The sequence below is a fragment of the Schistocerca americana genome, chromosome 1, assembly GCF_021461395.2.
Source record: "Schistocerca americana isolate TAMUIC-IGC-003095 chromosome 1, iqSchAmer2.1, whole genome shotgun sequence".
In the NCBI taxonomy this organism is placed as follows: Eukaryota; Metazoa; Arthropoda; class Insecta; order Orthoptera; family Acrididae; genus Schistocerca; species Schistocerca americana.
Window position 1 is genome coordinate 180,216,143 of NC_060119.1, and position 20,742 is coordinate 180,236,884.

General features: G+C 39.2%; 1 protein-coding gene across 2 annotated transcripts in view; it reads left to right on the forward strand.

The window, feature by feature from the left end:
• The window catches only part of LOC124615488 (cohesin subunit SA-1), a 149,435-nt gene that overhangs the window by 46,064 nt on the left and 82,629 nt on the right, over positions 1 to 20,742 (forward strand). For both annotated transcript variants that reach the window (XM_047143830.1, XM_047144613.1), the window contains exons 6-11: positions 4,159 to 4,363; positions 5,281 to 5,506; positions 5,624 to 5,777; positions 5,918 to 6,066; positions 16,481 to 16,703; positions 16,882 to 17,100. In XM_047143830.1, the coding sequence (XP_046999786.1) occupies positions 4,159 to 4,363; positions 5,281 to 5,506; positions 5,624 to 5,777; positions 5,918 to 6,066; positions 16,481 to 16,703; positions 16,882 to 17,100 (1,176 nt within the window). The remainder of the gene's footprint in view (positions 1 to 4,158; positions 4,364 to 5,280; positions 5,507 to 5,623; positions 5,778 to 5,917; positions 6,067 to 16,480; positions 16,704 to 16,881; positions 17,101 to 20,742) is intronic.

The following is a 20,742-nucleotide window of genomic DNA, read 5'->3' on the forward strand; positions in this document are numbered from 1 at the left end:
GCTCACTCTTTGTGGAGCAAGTGTCATGTTTCTGTGGGTCCCTGGTCATGTCAGCCTGCCAGGATACAAGGCTGCTGGCACTGCTACCAGGGTTGCAGTCTTCGTACCTCAGCATGTGAGTACCTATGTTCCCTCCGATGATCTCTGCATTGCCGTCTGTCAGGAGGTGGTGTCCCTTTTGCGTCGTCAATAGTCCGCCGTTCATGGGAGTAAGCTTCGGCTTATTAAACCTCTCCCAGCACCGTGGATGACCTCCTCTCGGCCCTCCCACCAGGAGGAGATTGTTTTAACTTGGCTGAGTATTGAACACTGTCTTTTTAGCCATCATCATTTGCTAAGTGGTGCTACCCCACTACTTTGTACACATTGCGCCCAAATTTGAACTGTCCGCCACTTTTTGCTGGAATGCCTCTTTTTTTTTTTTTTTTTTTTTTTTTTAATTTACATTCCAGCTTTGGTTTGCCATCTGATTTATCAGCCATTTTAGCAAATGATGCATGGGGGGTCGATCGTGTTTCACTTTTTATCCGCCGAAGCAATATGGTGAAGGCTATTTAATTTTTAGTTTTGGAACTCCATTTCTATATGGTGTTGTTTTAGCCGTTTTGCACATGCCTATTTTTAGCTGTCACCTATTCTGTGCATTGGGACTGACGTATAGTCATTTAATTCCTCTCTGTGTCCGCCCCCGGTAGCTGAGTGGTCAGCGAGACAGACTGTCAATCCTAAGGGCCGAGGTTCGATTCCCGGCTGGGTCGGAGATTTTCTCCGCTCAGGGATTAGGTGTTGTGTTGTCCTAATCATCATCATTTCATCCTCATCGACGCGCAAGTCGCCGAAGTGGCGTCAAATCGAAAGACTTGCACCAGGCGAGCGGTCTACCCAACGGGAGGCCTTCGTCTCACGCCATTATTATTATACTCCTCTCTGTGTTCCTGTTTTATAGTTTTGACTTGGGTGTGTATGTTGTTTTTTGTGCCCTAAAACAAAACAAAACATACACTCTGCATTACTTTAGATAAATTTAGTGAAGATACGTATATCAGTTAACATTCAGTAACTGTCATTCAGCAAACGAGTAAAAGAAAAACATTTTAGAGTAAGATACTCTGAACACACAAAGCACTGAAAAGTGGAAACACGCACCACCACATCTGCAGATAATCTTGTATTACAAAATCAACACACTATTTGCATAAAAACTCGAGTAAGCAATAAATTGATTTGTAGGCTGCTAATGCCCACCCACCATAACGCTAAAAAATTCACTCCAGTAACTTTTAGTATCAGAATTTACTTATTACAGCACCTTTCTTACTGGAACATACAGTTTGTTGAGATTATAATCTAGACTTAGTTTCCCACACAGATTTCGCCTATGTCGTAGGTGACCTACTGCATTAAGTATTGGCAAGAGGCTGAAATGGCTTGACAGTCACAGAACAAGCAGAATATAATATAAGATAATGGTCAATTAATTATTATTAAATTTTAGAGTTGTTCAGAACTTTTGATTTTAATAAAGTAGTAATATCAAATCCTAGATTCCAAGACATCCCCATTGTTATCATCCTCGCCCTCAGAATGCCACAAACTCCTTCCTTCTTGTATGAAACTTAAAAATTTCTCACAATCCAAATTTTGTGTGTAGTGTTGGCCGATTCAACAGATGAAAACAAATTGATTTGTATTCCACCATATCTGTACATTCAAAAGTTGAGATTGGTTGCACTGAAGCTTTCTCACTTACAAGTATACTATTTTGAAAAGATCAGCTGTCTTTGGCACACACACAAGCGTCTGCAGGTAGCAAAATGTGTCAAAGGCTTGAGGACGAAGACTGTGCAATACTGCACAATAACAAAATGCCTTTGATGAGTGTGATGTCACAACTGTTTACATTTCTAACAGGGCACTGGAAAATATTGTGAGTAGTGGTTTGTGAAGCATTACTTTCAAACCTATTTCATTTTGTGCAAGATAAATTATTGTCTGTGTGAGAATGTGCGATGTAATATTAATATGTGAACAGGAAAATTGAAGTACCGATTTTGAATATTAATTGTACAGGAGGGCAGTGACCCCTATATTACTTGGAAAGTGCTTTGCCACAGGTGTGCACAAAGAAAAAGGTGTGGGTATGTGGTCGTTAAGAGTGGTAAAAGGAAGTAGAAGCCTTCACATTCATAACACTGATGTTACATTCTCTATCACGCATTAAAATCTCCAATACCTGAGCACTGAAAATTAAATTAGATATCAGTGTCTGCTCCGTGCACCGATCAAGTGCTCTGGTAGAAATGACACATGAAAGTAATGTCATTTCAGGAAATTGCATCTAGGAGCTTACGTGGTTCATTTGCAGTAATCGAGCAGTGAGAATGTGACAACTGCTAAGTTGTCGATGTTGTCAGCTTTGCAAAATCAACATGTAGTAGTATAGAAGTCTGAAAAGGGGTGTCATTATTTTGCTTACTTGTCAATGTAACTATGTGGTCATTTGCTGCCATTACCAGAAAATTTGAAGTAAGTTCCTTATTTTTAATCTCTTCATTTTCAATAACTACTGCTTCGGACTCCCCTTATTATGCGGAAACTATACTTTTTAGGGTATGCCTGGGAGGAGAATGTGAACAGGTCAAAGTGAAAAAACTCAAAGCTAGACATACACAATTTTTGCTTAGAGAAAGTTATAGGAATGTGGACATTCATAATAATGCTTCCGTTTTATTAAATAATCATAATTTTGATATGTGAGCATCGAAAATTGAAGTACTGATTTTTAAAATTAATTGTACAAGGGGACCAGTGAAACTTATATAATTCGAAAGAAATGTGGCCTTAGATTTGCATAAAAAAATCATATTATGTATACATAGCCATTAGGAGAGGTAAAAAGAAGTAGACAGACACATGAGAAAAGTTTCTGTTTGTCTCTGACATTGCTACCAACTTCTACCACGGTGCTATGGTAGAAATGACACACTAAAGTAACAACGTTTTGTGAATTGCATCCTAGGGATGTTCAGTTTAAATGTTGCAAATAGTTCATTTGCAGTTACACATGCATACCCGGCAGCTACAGTGCCGCAACTGCTGTGTCGTTGATGTTTTTGACTGTGGAAAATGAAACGTAATAACAAAAGTGTCGGGGGCAGCAAATGTTATTTATTAGCATTGTTTTTTCATTTACTTTGGTGTAAGAGCAAAGGCTTTGCAACAACTGCTTGAAAGTAACATGCTCCTAAAATAGTGTAAAACACCTTGGATTTATTTTATGAGCATAAAATGGAGTTGTAGGATTAGCGACAAAAAAAAAAAAAAAATTTCCATGAAATACTTGAAAATGACCTAAGGCTGTGATTGTGCAATCACACTTGAAATAAAAAGAACGGCAGCTGAAGGCAACATGAAGTCTTTCAAAAAATTCATCACAGCTGCAGACCCTATCGCATTGAAAATTACAAAACTGCATATAGTAAAACAGAGACTAAAAGTCCTCTCCTTAAGAAATAAAATCATGATATAAACGGTTGTTAGGCATAAGGGAGAAATATTTGTGGTTTGTGGGCAGCTGCTAATGTATAAAAATGCAGTTTAAACTTGTTTTACCAAAGAGTGATGCTGCCATGTATAGATATTTACCAAGTGATGAGTATTTGTTGGCCCTGTTCCCCCAAACCCAATTCCAGGTTGACAGCTGACTGGTTAGAATTACTTTGTGCTCAGTGATTTGTGTGTAAAGGAATGTCACCTCATTGAAAGTGTTAATCTTGGATGGTATCCAGATGCTAACTGCATTGTAAGTGCTTTTTGGGGGGGGGGGGGGGGGCAAGTTATCGGAGGCATAGTATCAAATGCTGTGATTTGATAACACCAGCAGACTTTATTTGTAGTTATAATTAGTGTTTTCCCTCTTTTTCTTTGTAAGTGTATTGCTCCTTGCCATACTGCAAGTGAGAGGGAGATTAAACAACAGTACAAGTTTATACTAAGTGTGGTTTAGTGTTAATAGTATGTAGTGAATGCATGGGTTACAGTTACTTCAGTTAACTCAGGCTGCAGTCTATCAGCTAGATTTTAAACTCTAATTTTTTAAAAATATATTTATGCCTTTATGGTGAGAGTAATTAACAAAACATAAATACTTTTATGCAGGAGAGTGGAGAATATCCACTCATCATGTCGGGGCAGACCTGGAAAAAATTCAGAAACAATTTCTGCGAATTTGTGCAGATACTTGTGAAGCAATGTCAGTACTCCATCATTTATGACCAATACCTAATGGACAATGTAATTTCACTACTGACAGGTTTGTCTGATTCCCAAGTCCGTGCATTCCGACATACAGCCACATTGGCAGGTAAGGACTATAAGCACTGAAACTGTACCAATTGATTTTAGAAATTTAAACTTACAGTGATAGTTTTATCACTTTGTGACTGAAGGTGTGAATATTTGTACGTTCACAAACATACTGCAGTCTACTGCTTGAAATTTTATTTTTAATATAAGTCTTTTCTGTTTGTTAACCTTCTCACACTGTTCCGTGCAATTCTCTAACCATACTTTGCTTGACACTGGATGCTAATAACCTAGCCATCATATGCCATTAATCCATACCTCCTTAGCACTGTCAAATTTTGTGCTGCCTTTTTAGTCATCTTTCAGTATACTTCATCATTTATTCTTTCTGTCTTGAAATGTAATTTCAAGTACTGCATTTATCTGAATATTAGGGAAACATGCCCCACTTTAAGGAAGAATGTATTTGGAAAAGAAACTTCATCAGTATATTGAATTGCATGGTGCTTTTATTTCACTTTCTGTCCCGAGTGTGGCATCCATTTTCTTGTCTTCTCACTTTTTGTTTTTACTTTTGTCTTTCTCCCTTGTTTCCTCACTCTTTATTGGGTGGTTGGTGGTGCAATTTAGTTCTGCCAGTTTGAAATACGTTGCAATCCATTTCTTACTTCTAATGTGATAGATATAATATTCTTATAGTTCACTATTTGTGTTTGTTGTTATCAAAACTACTTTCTACTCATGTAATTAATAATTTTGCGTTTACTTAATTTTGTCCTGTCCACCTAATAGTATTTTTTTCTTCATACTTTTGTTTTCCTTGCCACCCATCTGAGAAACGAGAGACTTCTCTCTACTTTAGGTCATGGCTTAGTTGCCCACCTATTTTTCAGTATCGGTCACCATGTCCTATTTATCATTTCCTATATAGCTCCTTTAAAGAAATCTGTACTATATTGTTTGTTGTATTTTCAGCCATGAAGTTGATGACTGCACTTGTTGATGTTGCTTTAACTGTATCAATAAATCTTGACAATACCCAACGCCAGTATGAATCAGAACGACAGAAGACTCGCGATAAGCGTGCCAGTGATCGGCTTGAATCTCTTATGGCAAAACGACAGGAACTTGAAGAAAACATGGATGAGATAAAAAATATGCTTACTTACATGTTTAAATCTGTGTTTGTTCACAGATACAGGTAATAAGATACAACATGACACGATTTGTATGTTCCTTAAAGGTATTTTATCACTACTTTGCAATATGCACAAATTGCTTATTATGTTCTGTGCTATGAGAAATATGAATTCTACAGGGATACTCTTCCTGAGATTCGGGCAATTTGCATGGCAGAAATAGGAGTTTGGATGAAAAAGTTTCATCAAAATTTCCTTGATGACTCATATCTGAAATACATTGGTTGGACGTTACATGACAAAGTTGGAGAAGTTCGTTTGAAATGTTTGCAGGTAAGAATGTTAGAAAACAGTAAACAGAAAACTGTTCAGCAGTCTGAACTTCATTCTTCTATTCTCATCTTCACATCACTCTTGAGAGTAATTATTCATTATCTTGCTTTCTTTAATTGTGTTAAAATTGTTTTATTCAGGCTCTGCAGCCACTGTATGCCTCAGAAGAGTTGAAAGGAAAGTTGGAATTGTTCACAAGCAAATTCAAGGATCGTATTGTTGCAATGACTTTGGACAAAGAGTATGATGTTGCGGTACAAGCTGTCAGGCTTGTTATAAGCATTTTAAAGTAAGTAGTCAAATATTTTTAGTAAGAGATTGTAGATAATTTTCTTATATTCTGTCATACTTCATGGGAATCTTCTTTCTGCATTGTAACTATTCATTTGTGGAGCTGATAATTCTTATACAGCATGAAATACTTTTTATTTAAACACTGATTATACATATTCTAATCCAGTGGTGTATTGTGGTTTGAAATTAGGTAATCCTCCTCCTCCTCCTCCTCCTCCTCCTCTATCATCAACATGTTAATAAAGGATTGCATTATCTCTATAATAGCTTTGTTTTGTGTGCTCCACATTCATGATAAAAAACATAGCTTTCCTATCTTGTTTTCATTTTAGCAGTCAAAATTTTTGTTAAGTCAGTAGTCTGTATTCCATCTGCCTGTGACTACTATTATCAGAAATGTGAACTATGTGTGGGATGTTCTGCATATGCAGTGTGTAGTTGAAGTGTACTATGAACTGAGAGCTGCTGCACATAAGGGGAAGAAAACCAGCCACATGTGAGGTGAGGGACTACAAGCGAGAGAGAGAGAGAGAGAGAGAGAGAGAGAGAGAGAGAGAGAGAGAGGCACGTCCCTGCTGCTACTCATCTTAAAAATGTTGTCATGGTACTCACCTGCAATGTGAAATTAAGGGCATGTGTATAAGTACACTGTTTGTAGCCATGGTCAGTGTCCTGTGAGAAATCGCTGGTGCTTGCATTGCTATTCTCACTATCAGTAGTGTTGTTGACCTATACATTGTCAGTGAATTGTTCTGTCATCTATTCAGATGTTATTCCTCTTCGAATTTACATTTGTAACCATTATGAGAAGCCTACTGGACAGTAAAATACAAAACTGTTGCTTTACATTTCAAGTTTGCCATTCATTGTAAATGTAATATTCTTCCGTTACAAGTATTGTTTCACTATAGTGCAAATTTTATTGTGTTTAAATCAGGTTTAAGTATGGAGGTAACCTGAGAACTGATCGCCATACACAGTGAGGATAACATCAGTTTTAAAATTTCAAATCTTTCCTTGGCAATTTTAACAAGAGACAAGCATAACTCTGGTATTTAATCACTCCATGAAACAAAATGCAGTTTAGTAAAAGCCAGTTAATTATTTCAACATGCTGAAAAAACAGGACACGTGATGATTAACTAAAAATAATAATAAGTATAACCAATATATCTTGTCTCAGACTTAAACATTAACAACATATTAGGTGCAAATTCATATTCACCAGCAGCATACACAATAATAGCTTTCTTCCCTTACAAAACCAGTGCAAGAAGCCTTTGTTCCTCCCACGATTCCAAAAATTATGAATAGTTTATAAAAAGTGCATTAAGCCATTAACATATATAACAAACCTACCAGTGTTAGAGTACTTCTCAATGACTTGAAAACTTGTGAACAGTTCTGAACTTTGGTGGAGCAATGCTCGCAACATTTTTCAGTCCAAACGCGGTGCTTCTGAATGTCAGACCTGGGGTCAACACACCCAGTTTGCATGCTTATCACATGTCAGCAGAGGTTTTTAGCCTCCAGTCAGTACCATAATTTGGTGGTTAGCCTGTCTCTGTGTCACCCATAATACATTTAGTGCAGTAGGCAACAGGAGTTGGACTCATCACTGTTTGCAGTGATGATTTATGAGCAGGCAACCAAATTTGTGTGGAGTGAAGTTCTGTATTGGACATAAGGGTATGTTCTATTGCTTCCTTTAACCACCAAAATATAACTGTGGGCTGTCCAGTTCTTAGTAGTAACATTTTATAGCTTTTAAGAAAAAAATGTGTAGAACATAATCTGTTCAAAATCACTTTATGATTGACACTTCATCAGGAGCATGTGGAGGTGCGGAACAGAGTTGCCATGTCCTGCGAGAAACACATGTGATCTTACATTTCATTCATCTTGTGCAAACGTGCCAACTGTTCACTTTATAAATATGGAAATTGCATCAATGGGTTGTTGAAAGAGTTTCACTTTACATTTTGATTGTAGTTCTATCTGTGGCAACCAATCACTAAGATGATACGAGGACAGTTATGAAAGTTCAATTTCTCATGACATTGCCGAATTTTCGACCTTCGGTCCTTTTTTAATTTTTTTATTTTATTTTATTTATTTATTTATTTTTTTTTTTTTTTAGGTGAATATATTATGCGAATGAAATCTTAAGAAGACATCATATTTTCATATGTTCATAATCAGCACTCTGTTGGAGATCACAAATGCGAGATAATTTGAGTTAAACATGATGCACAGTGGTCCTTTTGTGCGTCATCTAGTAATTTTGACATGAGAAACAGGTTACTATAGGTTTGTAATAACACTGTTATGAATTTCTCTGACCCTCCTACTTCTAATACAAAAAATGTTAGACGTAATTATCGTGGTGAGAAAACATATCCTAAAATAGACCGTCCTCTTTTGTTTAGAAAGAATAAAAGTGGTACAAATAACAAGGCTTCTGTATTCCAGCAGTTATATTCTAAACAGTAAAATTTATTTTGTTTAATAAATACTGAATTCCTGAAATGATATTCCTTTGGAACTAGTTGCTGCTAATGCCTTCTTCTCAAAATTTCAAGCCTTACAGCGATATAGTTTTGTTATGTAGGTACTTACAGGTGTAAACTACGCGCGCCAAACATGTCACTGGATCCGCCTGTGCTGCACTTCTACCGGGGTAATGGAAAAACTCTTCTCTCTGATAGAGATTCGTGAAGTGTCGCAGGCACTTTTGTCATTTAATGAAATTATCATCTCCTCCACCAAATTTTCCAAAAGAGCTTCTTTCTGCCAAGCTCTTTCCATGATGATTTGTATATATTTGATGGCTTCTTCAATCTTCTCTTGTGAGTGCTTCAACTGCAGACGGTGTTAATTTATTATTATTCCTGGCACCGTAACCTTTATAATTTGGGCCCATATTAACTCTGTTGGGTTGAAATGGCAGTGGTAATGTGGTAGCCCAACAACTGTATGTCTGTTTTTTTGCCAGTTCGGCGATTTCATATAGGGGCAACTGTGGTTTATAGACGGGTGTTTTCCATAAGTGCCATCTTTTAAAGGTCGTCCCTTCCATCAATGTTATGATGGGTGAAGCCAGTCAATCATTCCCTCCTTCGACACACAAGTCATGGAACTGGCGTCAACTCAAAAGACTTGCACCAGGTGAACAGTCTACCTGACGGGAGGCCCTAGCTGCAAGACATTTCCATTTCCATCCCCTCCTTTCAGTTTGCATGATAGATGTCTTGTTGACAGGAAGTGTATGGTAAGGGGCATTGTCTAGAAAAATTGTTGACCATTTTCCAAGATTTGGTGTTAGTGAAACTTTGAACCAAATTGCAAATGTAACATGATTCATTTCTCTCTGATGATCAACCATTTTCTTTGATTTAAAAACAGGAGACTGTTTGGAGAAAACATTGCGAGGTACTTACATGAAGAAGAGTAAGTGTGCTGCAATCCCCCCCCCCCCCCCCCCCCCCCAATCCTCCCCTTTGCCAGAAGGCATTTTCTTTGTTCCTTTAGCTGTGTCTTCTATCCAGCCCTGTTTCACAATGTGACCAGAATTGACCCTTGTTTCATCAAGCCATACCACTTCTGTCGATATTTAGGCTACGGATGTCCTTTAAAAATCGGCATCGCCATGCAGCTATATCTTCCTTCTCCATGAGCAGCTTATATCCATAGTGAAAGCGAAGGTATGTAAAACTGTACACAAGGATGTGCGATTGCCTTGAAAAAGTCCTGATTCTTTGAAGTGTGACAGTAATTTCCTGGGTATCCAGATGTTCATTCATGTGATGATGATTGTAAACATGACAAAGAATTGCATTCTCTGCAGATTAATTGATATTGGTAATCTGCTTATCCATACAGTGTTTTTCTGATGGGCTTTGTTTTGTTGCTTCCTCAGCTTCCTTTTCCTTGTAGAACATTTCCTTTCCAATCTTCACAACACTGCCTTCGTATGGTAATCCGCTGGCCAAGAGAATGACATTGAACTTTTCCACTTGCCGATGATCAGTACAACATAATGAATACAGAACAATAAATAACTGTAACAACAGATACCCACCCACCCCACCTCTCTGCCGCACATCCTAACACTGTGCCTGTTGGCAGTCTAGTCCCTGCATGCTCCACCAGACAGCGTTTGTATCTCTTCCCGGCTGTACATTACTATCTGTTCCCCTCCAGAGTGATGCTGTGTGTGTGTGTGTGTGTGTGTGTGTGTGTGTGTGTGTGTGTTTTTACTGATGAAAGCTGTGGCGAAAGCTTTGTTTGTGTGTCTTTTGATTGTGCCTGTCTGCAACTTGATATATTTTCTTTATGGTAAGTAGCAATCTGTCCTTTCCTACATTGTTGATATTCCTACCTGTAGTTCCCATTGTTCAATTTTTTTAGGAAGCAAATTCCTGAACTTTATATTTCATTGTTGTTGTTGCTGTGGTCTTCAGTCCTGAGACTGCAGCTCTCCATGCTACTCTGTCCTGTGCAAGCTTCTTCATCTCCCAGTACCTACTGCAACCTACATCCTTCTGAATCTGCTCAGTGTATTCATCTCTTGGTCTCCCCCTACGATTTTTACCCTCCACGATGCCCTCCAATACTAACTTGGTGATCCCTTGATGCCTCAGAACATGTCCTACCAACCGATCCCTTCTTCTGGTCAAGTTGTGCCACAAACTTCTCTTCTCCCCAATCCTATTCAATACTTCCTCATTAGTTATGTGATCTGCCCATCTAATCTTCAGCATTCTTCTGTAGCACCACATTTCGAAAGCTTCTATTCTCTTCTTGTCCAAACTATTTACCGTCCATGTTTCACTTCCATACATGGCTACACTCCATACAAATACTTTCAGAAATGACTTCCTGACACTTAAATCTGTACTTGATGTTAACAAATTTCTCTTCTTGAGAAACGCTTTCCTTGCCATTGCCAGTCTACATTTTATATCCTCTCTACTTCGACCATCATCAGTTATTTTCCTCCCCAAATAGCAAAACTCCTTTACTACTTTAAGTGTCTCATTTCCTAATCTAATTCCCTCAGCATCACCTGACTTAATTCGACTACATTCCATTATCCTCGTTTTGCTTTTGTTGATGTTCATCTTATATCCTCCTTTCAAGACACTGTCCATTCCATTCAACTGCTCTTCCAAGTCCTTTGCTGTCTCTGACAGAATTACAATGTCATCGGCGAACCTCAAAGTTTTTATTTCTTCTCCATGGATTTTAATACCTACTCCGAATTTTTCTTTTGTTTCCTTTACTGCTTGCTCAATATACAGATTGAATAACATCGGGGACAGGCTACAACCCTGTCTTACTCCCTTCCCAACCGCTGCTACCCTTTCATGTCCCTCGACTCTTATAACTGCCATCTGGTTTCTGTACAAATTGTAAATAGCCTTTCGCTCCCTGTATTTTACCCCTGCCACCTTTAGAATTTGAAAGAGAGTATTCCAGTCAACATTGTCAAAAGCTCTCTCTAAGTCTACAAATGGTAGAAACGTAGGTTTGCCTTTCCTTAATCTTTCTTCTAAGATAAGTCGTAAGGTCAGTATTGCCTCACGTGTTCCAGTATTTCTAGGGAATCCAAACTGATCTTCCCCGAGGCCGGCTTCTACTAGTTTTTCCATTCGTGTGTAAAAAATTCGTGTTAGTATTTTGCAACTGTGGCTTATTAAACTGATTGTCCGGTAACTTTCACATCTGTCAACATCTGCTTTCTTTAGGATTGGAATTATTATATTCTTCTTGAAGTCTGAGGGTATTTCACCTGTTTCATACATCTTGCTCACCAGATGGTAGAGTTTTGCCAGGACTGGCTCTCCCAAGGCCGTCAGTAGTTCCAATGGAATGTTGTCTACTCCCGGGGCCTTGTTTCGACTCAGGTCTTTCAGTGCTCTGTCAAACTCTTCGCGCAGTATCGTATCTCCCATTTCATCTTCATCTACATCCTCTTCCATTTCCATAATATTGTCCTCAAGTACATCGCCCTTGTATAGACCCTCTATATACTCCTTCCACCTTTCTGCTTTCCCTTCTTTGCTTAGAACTGGGTTTCCATCTGAGCTCTTGATGTTCATACAAGTGGTTCTCTTTTCTCCAATGGTCTCTTTCATTTTCATGTAGGCAGTATCTATCTTACCCCTAGTGAGATAAGCCTCTACATCCTTCCATTTGTCCTCTAGCCATCCCTGCTTAGCCGTTTTGCACTTCCTGTCAATCTCATTTTTGATACGTTTGTATTCCTTTTTGCCTGCTTCATTTACTGCATTTTTATATTTTCTCCTTTCATCAATTAAATTAAATATTTCTTCTGTTACCCAAGGATTTCTACTAGCCCTCGTCTTTTTACCTGTTTGATCTTCTGCTGCCTTCACTACTTCATCCCTCAAAGCTACCCATTCCTCTTCTACTGTATTTCTTTCCCACATTCCTGTCAATTGTTCCCTTATGCTCTCCCTGAAACTCTGTACAACCTCTGGTTCTTTCAGTTTATCCAGGTCCCATCTCCTTAAATTCCCACCTTTTTGCAGTTTCTTCAGTTTTAATCTACAGGTCATAACCAATAGATTGTGGTCAGAGTCCACATCTGCCCCTGGAAATGTCTTACAATTTAAAACCTGGTTCCTAAATCTCTGTCTTACCATTATATAATCTATCTGATACCTTTTAGTATCTCCAGGGTTCTTCCATGTATACAACCTTCTATCATGTTTCTTAAACCAAGTGTTAGCTATGATTAAGTTGTGCTCTGTGCAAAATTCTACCAGGCGGCTTCCTCTTTCATTTCTTAGCCCCAATCCATATTCACCTACTATGTTTCCTTCTCTCCCTTTTCCTACACTCGAATTCCAGTCACCCATGACTATTAAATTTTCGTCTCCCTTCACTATCTGAATAATTTCTTTTATTTCATCATACATTTCTTCAATTTCTTCGTCATCTGCAGAGCTAGTTGGCATATAAACTTGTACTACAGTAGTAGGTGTGGGCTTCGTATCTATCTTGGCCACAATAATGCATTCACTATGCTGTTTGTAGTAGCTTACCCGCATTCCTATTTTCCTATTCATTATTAAACCTACTCCTGCATTACCCCTATTTGACTTTGTGTTGATAACCCTGTAGTCACCTGACCAGAAGTCTTGTTCCTCCTGCCACCGAACTTCACTAATTCCCACTATATCTAACTTTAACCTATCCATTTCCCTTTTTAAATTTTCTAACCTACCTGCCCGATTAAGGGATCTGACATTCCACGCTCCGATCCGTAGAACGCCAGTTTTCTTTCTCCTGATAACGACATCCTCTTGAGTAGTCCCTGCCCAGAGATCCAAATGGGGGACTATTTTACCTCCGGAATATTTTACCCAAGAGGACGCCATCATCATTTAATCATACAGTAAAGCTGCATGCCGTCGGGAAAAATTACGGCCGTAGTTTCCCCTTGCTTTCAGCCGTTCGCAGTACCAGCACAGCAAGGCCGTTTTAGTTATTGTTACAAGGCCAGATCAGTCAATCATCCAGACTGTTGCCCTTGCAACTACTGAAAAGGCTGCTGCCCCTCTTCAGGAACCACACGTTTGTCTGGCCTCTCAACAGATACCCCTCCGTTGTGGTTGTACCTACGGTACGGCTATCTGTATCGCTGAGGCACACAAGCCTCCCCACCAACGGCAAGGTCCATGGTTCATTAATAAATAAAAATTGTGTCAATAGATTTCAATCTCTATTTTATTCTGATGCATCAATTACAAACTTTGTTTTGAGACATTCTGTGCTAGTGAATATTCCTACAGTGAAACCCTGCTTTTACACATTTCATGGGACTTTAAAAAAATGGTGTAAAATACGAGAAATAACGTTTTAAGCTGTAAGTTATGTATAGGATACCAACTTGCATTTTCACACTTTACGAATGATATATGTACATAACAGGCATCAAAAGACTTTTCAGGTACTTGTTTATTATATAATGAAGTATATTACCTAACAAAACCTGCTGATGTAACTAGAACAGATAACTGCCTGGGAAGTAGGAATGTTTGGCTCAATTTCACACATCATAATCAATGTTTTTGAAAGCCTGCAGCTGTTATTCATTATTTAAATAATGAAATACTGCACTAGTTCAAATTTTTTCGTACTTGGCATGGCACATTTCGAGAATTATTTCTCATTGTCCAGTGCAAGTATGTAAATAAGTATTTTGTGTTGTTTGCATTGTTGTTCTGCGTCTCTACACTGTAGTCATTTTTTGAGTTTATCAGGTACTGTCCCTCCTCAGTTATGTGGATAACCGCACACACTCAAATTATGACTCACATTGTTTGTTTGTGTAACATCGCAAAAAAATACATTTGTAAATGTTGCACTTGACAACGAGGAAAAATTATCGAAATATGTTCTGCTCAGCATGGAAAAAAATTGTAGCTGGTGCTGTGTTTATACTAAGAACATTTGAGCAACACAAAAGTGAATGATGGTGTCAACTAGCGGTACAAGTTGCCAAACACCAAAACACACTGTATATGTTTTGACAAAGGTGTCATGATGATCACAACAATCATGAAACTGTCATTGCACAGTAGAGACAGTTTGGAAATGGTTGTGATTGGTCATAATATCTTTATTCGAACGAACCTAGTTACTCCCATCAGCCACCACGTCAAGTAGAGCTTGGCAGCCGCGGGAGATATGGCATGAATTGAAACTTCCTGGCAGATTAAAACTGTGTGCCCGACCGAGACTCGAACTCGGGACCTTTGCCTTTCGCGGGCAAGTGCTCTACCATCTGAGCTACCGAAGCACGACTCACGCCCGGTACTCACAGCTTTACTTCTGCCAGTATCCGTCTCCTACCTTCCAAACTTTACAGAAGCTCTTCTGCGAACCTTGCAGTAAAGCTGTGAGTACCGGGCGTGAGTCGTGCTTCGGTAGCTCAGATGGTAGAGCACTTGCCCGCGAAAGGCAAAGGTCCCGAGTTCGAGTCTCGGTCGGGCACACAGTTTTAATCTGCCAGGAAGTTTCATATCAGCGCACACTCCGCTGCAGAGTGAAAATCTCATTCTGGAAACATCCCCCAGGCTGTGGCTAAGCCATGTCTCCGCAGTATCCTCTCTTTCAGGAGTGCTAGTTCTGCAAGGTTCGCAGAAGAGCTTCTGTAAAGTTTGGAAGGTAGGAGACGGATACTGGCAGAAGTAAAGCTGTGAGTACCGGGCGTGAGTCGTGCTTCGGTAGCTCAGATGGTAGAGCACTTGCCCGCGAAAGGCAAAGGTCCCGAGTTCGAGTCTCGGTCGGGCACACAGTTTTAATCTGCCAGGAAGTTTCATATCAGCGCACACTCCGCTGCAGAGTGAAAATCTCATTCTGGAAACATCCCCCAGGCTGTGGCTAAGCCATGTCTCCGCAGTATCCTTTCTTTCAGGAGTGCTAGTTCTGCAAGGTTCGCAGAAGAGCTTCTGTAAAGTTTGGAAGGTAGGAGACGGATACTGGCAGAAGTAAAGCTGTGAGTACCGGGCGTGAGTCGTGCTTCGGTAGCTCAGATGGTAGAGCACTTGCCCGCGAAAGGCAAAGGTCCCGAGTTCGAGTCTCGGTCGGGCACACAGTTTTAATCTGCCAGGAAGTTTCATATCAGCGCACACTCCGCTGCAGAGTGAAAATCTCATTCTGGAAACATCCCCCAGGCTGTGGCTAAGCCATGTCTCCGCAGTATCCTTTCTTTCAGGAGTGCTAGTTCTGCAAGGTTCGCAGAAGAGCTTCTGTAAAGTTTGGAAGGTAGGAGACGGATACTGGCAGAAGTAAAGCTGTGAGTACCGGGCGTGAGTCGTGCTTCGGTAGCTCAGATGGTAGAGCACTTGCCCGCGAAAGGCAAAGGCCCCGAGTTCGAGTCTCGGTCGGGCACACAGTTTTAATCTGCCAGGAAGTTTCATATCAGCGCACACTCCGCTGCAGAGTGAAAATCTCATTCTGGATGGCATGAATTGTTCCAACTTTGAGATGTTTACTGGTTAAATCTGCTGAATATAGCACCCTGGTGTGAAGAAACTTAGTCACATAATATTTGTTAACACTATTACAGGGCCAACATCATGCCAGTGTCACTTTTGCTTAATGAACTCCTTTTTGTATTGTGTAAATCGCAGGAAAATTATAAATTTGGTGATGCAAAATTGGGTGCAAATTAATATTGTGGGCATAGGAAATTTGGCGGGAACGATAAAAAATATCGTAAACGGCAGGAAAACGTGAATTCTGGGCATGTAATAGCAGGCTTATACTGTATGTATGATTGAGTAGCACACGTCGGTAGTAATTTCTACCTAACTTCAATTTGTGTTGTAATAAGTGCTCATGTAGTAAATTCTTGAACTTTTACTCCATAGGCACCATAGGGACATACTAACAGATAAGGATTGTGAGCATGTCTATGAACTTGTGTATTCATCACACCGGGCTGTTGCACAAGCTGCTGGAGAATTTTTGAATGAGAGATTGTTTGTCCCTGATGAAGAAGCCGTCGCTGGAATAAAGACAAAACGAGGAAAGAAACGACTGCCCAACACACCACTTATCCGTGATCTTGTACAGTTTTTTATAGAATCTGAGGTAGGAGCTCCTATTTTAACTAAGAAATTAATTTTAAAAATATTTTATAGAAGACACTATAATTCACGGAATCAAAGTTTCTTTGAGATGTGACCTGAAGTCATATTATTGAGGAGTTCAGAAATAATCCTCTTTTTACCTAATTTTATGTGTTGACTGACTGTTATGTCCCTTGCAGCTTCATGAACATGGTGCTTACTTGGTGGACTCTCTCATTGAGTCTAATGAGATGATGAAAGACTGGGAATGTATGACAGACCTTCTCCTGGAGGAACCAGGGCCATCAGAAGAGGCTCTGGATGATCGGCAGGAGACGAGCTTAATAGAAATTATGGTCTGCTGTATTAGGCAAGCAGCTACTGGAGAGCCGCCTGTTGGCAGGGGTCCTACACGTAAGGTAAGGTACAATTAGAGCTGTGTTGCCAGTTATTTTATTTACATGTCAAGTTCTGTAGGACCAAATTGAGGAGCAAATCTCCAAGGTCATGGTACGTGTCAGTACATTAACTTACAACATAAAAGTAATAACAGATAAAAATAAATGTTCATGACCTAAAAGAAAATCAGTCCATAAGTTTAAGCAAACGCTATCAGCATTACAATGAGAATCAGCTTAATTTTTCAAGGAACTTCTCGATAGAATAGAAGAAGTGACCCATGAGGAAACTCTTCAGTTTCGATTTGAAAGCGCGTGGATTACTGCTAAGATTTTTGAATTCGAGTGGCAGCTTATTGAAAATGGATGCAGCAGTATACTGCACACCTTTTTGCACAAGGGTTGAGGAAGTCTGATCCAAATGGAGGTTTGATTCCTGCCGAGTATTAACCGAGTGAAAGCTGCTTATTGTTGGAAATAAACTAATATTGGTGACAAGAAACGACAGTAAGGAATATACATATTGAGAGGCCAATGTCAAAATACCCAGACTCGTGAACAGAGGTCGACAAGAGGTTCGTGAACTCACGCCACTTATTGCCTGAACCGCCTGTTTCTGAGCCAAAAATATCCTTCTAGAATGGGAAGAGTTACCCCAAAACATAATACCATACGACATAAGTGAATGAAAATAAGCAAAGTAGACTAATCTACGTGTCGAAGTATCACTCACTTTCGATACTGTTCGAATAGTGAAAATGGCAGTATTAAGTCTTTGAACAAGATCCTGGACGTGGGCTTTCCACGACAGCTTACTATCTATCTGAACACCTAGGAATTTGAACTGTTCAGTTTCACTAATCATATGCCCATTCTGTGAGATTAAAACATCAGGTTTTTTGAATTGCGTGGTAGAAACTGTAAAAACTGAGTCTTACTGTGATTTAACGTTAGTTTATTTTCTACAAGCCATGAACTGAGGTCATGTACTGCACTACTTGAAACCAAGTCAATGTTGCACACAACATCCTTTACTACCAAGCTAGTGTCATCAGCAAACAGAAATATTTTAGAGTTACCCATAATACTAGAGGGCATATCATTTATATAAATAAGGAACAGGAGCGGCCCCAACACTGATCCCTGGGGAACCCCCCACTTGACAGTACCCCACTCAGATCCCACATCACAGCCGTTATTGACATTGTGTATAATGACCTTTTGCTGCCTGTTGCTAAAGTAAGAGGTGAACCAATTGTGAGCTACTCCCCTTACTCCGTAATGGTCCAACTTCTGGAGCAATATTGAGAGATCAACACAGTCAAATGCCTTTGTTAAATCAAAAAATATGCCAAGCGTTCGAAACTTTTTGTTTAGCCCATCCAGTACCTCACAGAGAAAAGAGAATATAGCATTTTCAGTTGTCAAACGACTTCTAAAGCCGAACTGTACATTTGATAGCAAATCGTGTGATATAAAATGATGAATTAACCTTACAAACACAGCCTTTTCGATAACTTTTGCAAACACTGATGCCATAGAAATAGGTCTAAAATTATCTACATTATCCCTTTCTCCTTTTTTATAAAGCGGCTTTACTACTGAGTACTTTAATGGCTCAGGAAACTGACCATTCCTAAAGGAAAAATTACAAATTGGCAAAATACAGGGCTAACATGTGCAGCACAGCACTTTAATATTCTACTAGACACTCCATCATAACCATGAGAGTTCTTAGTCTTCAGTGATTTAATTATTGACTCAATCTCCCTCTTGTCTGTATCACAGAGGAGTATTTCAGACGTCAATCTCTGAAAGGCTTTTGCTAAGAAATTTATATGATTTCCTATAGGAACTAAATTTTTATTTAATTCACCAGCAATGCTCAGAAAATTGTTGTTAAATACTGTACATATATCTGATTTATCAGTAACAGAAATATTATTACTGCGAACTGACTTTATATCATCAACCTTGTGCTGCTGACCAGACACTTCCTTCTCAACAGACCATATGGCTTTAATTTTATCCTGTGAATTGGCTATTCTATTTGCATACCACATTCTTTTTGTCTTCCTAATCACATTTTTAAGCACCTTACAATACTGTTTGTAATGGGCTACCGTAGCTAGAATTTGTGACTACTTCTAACATTTTGATATAATTCCCGCTTTGTTCTACATGATATCCTTATCCCACTAGTCAGCCAACCGGGCTGTCCATTACTGCTAGTATCCTGTTTAGAATGTTCTAATGGAAAGCAACTCTCAAAGAGCATGAGAAATGTGTTATGGAAAGCATTGTATTTATCATCTATATTATCGGCACTATAAACATCTTGCCACTCTTGTTCCTTGACAAGTTTTGAAAAACTCTCTATTGCTGTTGGATTAACTTTCCTACATAGTTTGTAATTAAATACGACGTTGGTTTGAGTACAAAAAACTTTTAATGTTAAAATTTGTGCATCATGGTCTGAAAGGCCATTGACCCTTTTACTAACAGAATGCCCATCTAGTAATGAAGAATGAATAAAAATATTGTCTATGACTGTGCTACTGTTTCCCTGCACCCTAGTTGGAAAAAAACAGTTTGCATCAGATCATATGAATTTAGGAGATCTACCAACATCCTTTTTCTTGCACAATCATGTACAAAATTAATATTGTAGTCACCACATATAACTACTTTCTGGTACTTCCTACAAAGTGAATCAAGAACCCTCTCTAGCTTAAGCAAAAATGCTCTGAGGTCGGAGTTAGGGGACCTATAAACAACAACACTTAGAAGTTTAGTTTCACTAAATTCAACTACCGCTGCACAACATTCAAGTATCTGCTCAGTGCAGTGTCATGATACGTCTATGGACTCAAATGAAATACCGTTTTTTACGTACAGAGCCACTCGTCCACCCCGCAAGGAACTCCTTGAGAAACAGCCAGCTAATCTGTAGCCTGGTAAAGGAAGCCTCTGAATTATCAAATTATTTAAGTGGTGCTCTGATATACCAATAATTTTAGAGTTAACATCTATTAGCAGTTCACTAACTTTATCTCTAATACCTCTTATATTTTGATTAAATATGCTAATTCCTTCTCTACTTGGAAACATTGCATCCTCTGGAGGTGAGTCTTAGTTAGGGGCACTTCCTTTAAGCAGGTATACCTATCAGCTGACTTCAGTCTAAAAAAGGTGCAGCTCTAACACCAACTACTACAGGAATTTTTCCATTAGTGATACCACTACCACCACCACCACCACCACCACCACCACCACCACCACTCACTACATTGTCACCTATAAGCTTAGCCAGCCTCCCCTTCCCATACCTGTTGAGGTGCAGGCCATGCCTAGTGAAACACCATCTACTGATAGACCCAACTGGCACCACTGAGATGTGATCCAAGCCCTCCGCCATCAGTGCCCTCCCTAGCCCCACATTAATGCGCCTAACAGCCGCATTAAGGCGAGGCCGATCATGACGCTGAAGCAGTTGCACGAAATGCACATTAGTGCCACCAGTTTGAGTAGCTATCTTAAACAAGTTGCCACTGACATTTTGTGTGTTTTCATACAATGTGTTTTCATATAATGCTTTAAGATTTTGTCAAGTAGCTCCTCTTCCAAAATTCAGTAATTACATTTAAACACAGTGTATCGTTT